General features: G+C 31.4%; 1 protein-coding gene across 1 annotated transcript; it reads left to right on the top strand.

Annotated features, from left to right (window-relative positions):
• Positions 1-2,191: 2,191 nt before the first annotated feature.
• LOC143564862 (transcription factor HHO3-like) lies at positions 2,192-5,068 on the top strand. The gene is made up of 5 exons (XM_077052007.1): positions 2,192-2,524; positions 3,125-3,450; positions 3,882-4,179; positions 4,369-4,445; positions 4,551-5,068. Exons 1-5 carry the CDS (start codon positions 2,317-2,319, stop codon positions 4,872-4,874), a joined length of 1,233 nt encoding a protein of 410 aa, XP_076908122.1. The 5' UTR covers positions 2,192-2,316; the 3' UTR covers positions 4,875-5,068.
• Positions 5,069-6,312: the final 1,244 nt, after the last annotated feature.

The following is a 6,312-nucleotide window of genomic DNA, read 5'->3' as shown; positions in this document are numbered from 1 at the left end:
TAATCTAGAATTAAATAAAATATCTATTGAAGGTGTTACGATTTGGTGAAACATGTTAGTCACTAAACATTTACAGATCAAATTTAGTCAAATATCATTTTTACTTATGTTTTGTAACGGCTAACAAGTCATTCCAATGAGCTACTGGCTAAATTCACCACATATGGATACACTCGTCTTTCGATCCGAAAACCCTTGTCTAAGGCCAAATGGCCAATGCCCGTGAACACTAGTGTTACAAGCCAAACAGAAGAACTCAACCCAAAAGACTAGTCTGATAGGTGAGGGAACTCATTTGGCTTATAAACCCCACATCAATTGTTCATACAACCGATGTGGGACAAGTCTCATACCTTGCATTGGTTTCAGTCCATAACAACTCGTCCGAAGGCATGCTAGTGCGTCGAGGTTAAAACTGTTCAGTTCAATGATTCAACTAGTGAACGCTACTTAATCTCTTATAATCACCTGATACTGCAGAAATTAAATGATGGAATCAGAAATCAAAATGAGTCACATGAGATATCAAGTTTCTCTATTATCACTCAACCACCCGTTCATTAGCTACTTCCATTAAATTGATATGGTTATCAGATAAATGTAGCAAATGAAGTTTAAAAATAACAAAAGTAGAAAAATGAAAATCTACTTAAAAAGTAAGCATTTTTATGATTACTTTATTTTATTGGTTGGAATTTAGTAAACATCCACTAATTCAACTTTTCAACAACGTAAACCATTGTCATACTAATTATAAATACTAGCTAGAAGTAGAAAGACTATTCATAATCATAATTCATAAGTTAACCGCTAAAAACAAACATTAAAACATATAATTAGAAACCGTAACATAACTTCTACCTAGTAATTGTTGGAAATCTTGTATCACCAAGATCTAGGGCATCCAATATTGCCTAATTTTAGCATCCAATTTAACAAACACGTAAAACCTATGATAAAGAGTCATTTTGCTGATATTTCCAGCGACTCTTCGATACCTTAGAGGTTTAAAAGGCGGGTCCCGACCGCTTGGTGGAACGCACAACATTATCAATGCATACGTGACTTTTGAAAATATGCAACACATTTAGAGTGAAATGTCAAGCATACATTCGTAGTAATTTACAAGTGAAAAAGATAGTGGCAAAAATGAAGAAGGTTGGTTCATTTGATCTTATCTTTAAAACATGTGTGATGTCACTGCCAACTCATAGATAGGAATCACTCTAGAATATTCAAACCAATCTCCCAACCTTCTACCTTAATTACATCTACATCTACACAACCATAAATATCTTACTTTCCAGAGTTGAAATCCTTCTATCCAAACCATTGTACATCTTAAATTGCATAATTTACAAGCAAGTAAAGATTGCATGATGTGCTATTAAAGATTTTAACTCTGGAAAACACTTTTTTTCCAAAACCCTAATGAAAGATTCGTTTCGTACGCGACGACCCGACTTCGATACCTTCTTTCATACACCTTCGATTTCCCCCAAGCAATTGCCAAACTTTTATAAAATAATAATAATACATAATTAATAAATTTTAGCTCATTGATATTATAAGAGACATAAAAATTTAGGATTTAAGCTACAGGTCTCAAGTTTGAAATTGAACATAATCATGTTTTACCTCAATGAGTCTTCAAGCGACGAGTTTTCTTTGAATATGAGATTGTTGGCTCGTGTTGCCCAACACTCTCTGCGATCGCGTACGTATGAGGTCTCATTTTGCTATTTAGTTGCCTCGGGTGGCCGATTTTATTCGTTGGTTGGTTGTTAAATAAATAATAATAAAACAAAATAATATATTTTTTTAGCAACAAATGAATTCTTCAAATGAGTTATTGACTAAATTCAGTACATCTGGATACACTCGTATTTCAATCTGGGAAAAACCATCACATAAGGCCAACGTTCGTGAACACTCGCTCAAAGACACAACAATGTAGCGAGATCAAATTCGTTCAGTACATGTCTCCAACCAATGAAAACCACATACTCGCTTAGTCACTCATCATTATCCCGGTACCCCCGAAACTAAATGATGTGTGTAAGAATTGAACATTAGTTACATAAAACACAAGTATTTTCATTACAACTTCATCACCTGCTCAAAACAAATATAATAATAATAATAATAAAATGGAAAAAAAATACTATATCTCTCTCTCTAGAATAATTATTTATATGTAAATTATCTTAAACACCAAGTTTATTCCTTTTTGTGATTCTTCTCTAGATCCTTATATTCTCGTTCAAACCGGATCTTAAACACCACAAGACAAAACCTTCCTAGCTTCCACATTTAATGTCCTTTCTTAGTCAATTTGATCCATCCAACGTTTGGAACAATTCAATGGTTTTCGGTAACAATAATATTCATATTCCGACTGATAATAATCTTGAACATAAAATGCAAAGATATCAAGAGTATGTTGAAGCTTTGGAATCTGAACGAAGAAAGATTCAAGTGTTCCAACGTGAGCTTCCTCTTTGTCTTGAACTCGTTACTCAAGGTATGTTAATATCCAAATTTTTTTTTTCATTTTCATTAAATTTGTTTATATTTTTGTAGTTTTAATATGGGATTTTAATATTTGTTAAACACTAACTTTTTCAAATTTTTCTATATTTTGTGTATATTTATATGGGATTATTTTCTGTTTAAATATCCAAGTTTTATAAAAAATTTCTAAATTTTGTTTATAACTTTATATTGAATTTTATTGATTTATTCTATATATGTTTATATATAATTTTTTCAAAGTTTTTTGAATTTTGTGTATAATTTTAGAATTTTTATATGGGATTTTATTCTATGTTAATTAATATCTAAGTTTTTCAAAATTTTTCAATTTTTTTTTATATTTTAATTATTTATATTGAATTTTTTTTCTATGTTGAAATCTAATTAAGTTTTCCAAATTTTTCTAATTTTTTGTGTGTATTATTGTATGGAATTTTATTTATGTTAATATCAAACTTTTCCAAATATGTGTATAGCTTCATAATATTAAAATGAGATTTATTCTATGTTAGCATCTTAGGTTTTCATATTTTTCTAAATTTTGTGTATATTAATTTTATTTATGGGATTTTATTCTTTTGTGTTGTAGCAATTGAAGGATGTAGAAAACAAATGTCTGAAACAACAAGGGATTATAATAATAATAATAATAATAATAATAATAACAACAACAATGTTCAGTCTGAGTGTTCAGAGCAAATATCAAGTGAAAGCCCAGTTTTAGAAGAGTTTATTCCCATTAAAAGAACTTTATCTGAAAATGAAAATGAAGAAGAAGATGATGATCACCAAGAACACCAACAATTAAATAATAATATTATTTCAAGTAAATTAGATAATAAATCATTATTATCTTCCAAGAAATCAGATTGGCTTAGACATGCTCAACTCTCTATTCAATCCCCAGATCCATTGGTAAGTAATTATACATCACTAAATTCCATAATTTGATTATTATTATTATTATTATTATTATGATTATTATTTCCAATAGTGGTAGAAAACTTGGTTTCTTAATGGAGACCCAGGTTCAATCTCCACCGATAACACTTTGGGGACATGGGTGGCTCAAAGAAGAAATATTGAGATTTTTTTGATCTCCAGTTCAATCCAAAGGGTGTCCGGGTTTTATCATCAGTGGATTTTCTCTGTATCTGGAGATAATTTTAAAGCGGTTAAGGTTTCGTACGGCTGGGTTAGGTCAGCTAACGGTAGCCTTTTACTATTGAGTCACCCAGACAATTCTATATTTGTTGGCCGTTAAAAAGAACTATTATTATTATTATTATTATTATTATTATTATTATTATTATTTTGGTGTAACATTTTTTTTTAATATTTTTCAGGAGTTATCACCAAAAAAAGTTCCGGTGGTGGAAGTAACAAGAAATGGGTGTGGTGCTTTTCATCCATTTAAGAAAGAAAAGAATTCCGGCGAAGCTCCGGCGGTGGTAAATAAGAAAGTATCAGCTGCTCCGGCTGTGGAGCCCACGGCTGCTGCTAGCTCCACGGAGGAGACTGATAGTGGTGGTGGTGGTGGCGGTGAAGATAAAGGGCAGTCAAATAGGAAAGCTAGAAGGTGTTGGTCACCGGAGTTGCACCGGCGGTTTCTTCATGCTCTTCAACAACTAGGAGGTGCGCATGGTAAGTATTTTATTATTGTATAGGGTTTACATCAAAATGTAAATGGATAAAAAGTTAGTCGTTGTTACTTTTTAGATAGTGAAACAATGTTGTTTAAAAATAATTATTTTTATAGATGTAATTTATTTTTATTATTTATTAAATTGGAATTTGATTTTTGGTTTTTGGAAATCCTTTTTAATCATGCAGTTGCTACACCTAAACAAATTAGGGAATTAATGAAAGTTGATGGGCTCACAAATGATGAAGTAAAAAGCCATTTACAGGTATGCAATGTCTCTTTTATTTTATTTATTTATATGTATTTATTATATAAAAAAAGTTTAATACAATATAAAGATTCTAAATTGTATAACTTTTTAATGTAACAGAAATACCGTTTGCATACAAGAAGGCCAAGTCCTACGATCCATAACAATAACAACTCACAAACACCACAATTTGTGGTGGTGGGCAGCATATGGATGCCGCCGCCAGAGTACACTCCTATGGCATCTGCCACAACCCCAACCTCCGGTGACACCAACAATTCCAAAGGGGTATATACTCCAATTGCTTCTCATCCTACATCTATAACGGAGGCATCAATGTCACTAAACAAAAGCAATTCAGGTGAAAAAGGTGGCCATAGTTGCCATGATTCGCCGTCAACTTCTTCCTCCACACACACAACCACCGTGTCTCCTACTTTTTGACACTTGTCGGAGACAATATCCACTCGGATTTGTTGTACAATATCTTTTTGTAACGAGACCATTTTCGGTGTTTGGTTTATTAGCTTTGTTTGTTGAATATTGTAAAAGTATAGGAAAATGTTGTAGAGGTTATTTTTGGTCTAATGGGTGCATGTGACACTTTTAAAGTGCTTTTGAACATGAAATAATTACCACTTTTAAGTGTTTCCTAAACCCCAAACACAAATGCATTGGGTTTGCTCCTTTATAAACAATAAACAAAACATGTTAAATGTTGAAATATTAAGAAAAAGTATATCAATTTTATTTGTAACTCGTTTTCTATTACTACATAATGTATTATGCATAGTGAGCGGTGAGGTGGAATATGTCACGTCGTCTCACAGTCACAGCAGCAAGACTCTAACATTGCGTGAGTAGTTACGATCATGCATCCCGTGAGTGTGCTCATGCTAAAGAGCTATCCTTTTACAACCGCCGGACCCATTAATTTATCCTTTATAACTAACTTTTTATTTATTTACAAACACCGGAGGCATTAATTTATCCTTTTGTAACTAATCCGTTATTATTTTTTTAAAATCACTCACCACGTGTACGAATATAAGTTATAAGACATGGTAAGTGAGTACTTTCATGCTAATATGACATCTCGTGACGGCGATCCTCCTCATCACTCTAGGTTTAATACATGCCCTTAATAACAAAACAAGGTTTATGATTTTGAAAACTAGATAACTTATAGCAAGTTTTAAGACTAAAGATTCATTTGGTTTCTGGTATTTACTCTTTGGGCTATCAGGCTATGGTTAATAACATTGTAGATATTTTATAACATAAAAACAAATTAATAATTTACTGAACTTAGTATCATCAACCATATATCTACAGAAACATTATTTTAACATAAACCTAATTTGTTAGTCATAAATCATAAAGTTTATGTTTACATTTTCATTATCATAAACTTAAGCATAAACATAATCAACCGTAGCATTGCACTGTTGAATGCTCGAGTAGTCGAGTAACCAATTTTCAACACCAAATTCGACCCGAAGCATTTTCCTCTAATTCTTGTACAGTTGTACATGACTTTAGCTTTTTGCAATAGTAATTTACTATTTATGAGAACTACTATGGCTAGTAAATTTGGAAATTTAATGGAAATGGCCAACAATTAATTCAATAGTTTGAAGAAAAGAAGTATCAAACAAGTTATGTTTCTTTAAAATCCAGAAAAATAAATTAATCAATTATAAAGTTAACAAGTAATTCACTTTATAACTAATAAATAACACAAAAAGAATCTTGGAACAATTTCATTAGGAAGCCAAGGGTGATGGATAAAAGAAAAGGTAAATATGCAAAAAGAAGTTTATGCCAAAACACATTCATTTGATATATACAAAAGAGGAAAGAATACAAAGATTGGAATCTA

This window comes from Bidens hawaiensis, unplaced genomic scaffold (assembly GCF_021521415.1).
Source record: "Bidens hawaiensis isolate Kalapana, Puna unplaced genomic scaffold, B.hawaiensis_p1.1 tig00022167_1, whole genome shotgun sequence".
In the NCBI taxonomy this organism is placed as follows: Eukaryota; Viridiplantae; Streptophyta; class Magnoliopsida; order Asterales; family Asteraceae; genus Bidens; species Bidens hawaiensis.
Note: the sequence above shows the minus strand (reverse complement) of the source record. Positions and strands in the feature narration are given on the sequence as shown.

Bases quoted from the DNA above. Each gene is read 5' to 3' on its own strand.
- LOC143564862 (XM_077052007.1), top strand. From the start codon at position 2,317: ATGTCCTTTCTTAGTCAATTTGATCCATCCAACGTTTGGAACAATTCA. The intron at 2,525-3,124 runs GTATGTTAATAT...TTTGTGTTGTAG, and splicing joins TCTTGAACTCGTTACTCAAG to CAATTGAAGGATGTAGAAAA. The intron at 4,180-4,368 runs GTAAGTATTTTA...TTAATCATGCAG, and splicing joins ACAACTAGGAGGTGCGCATG to TTGCTACACCTAAACAAATT.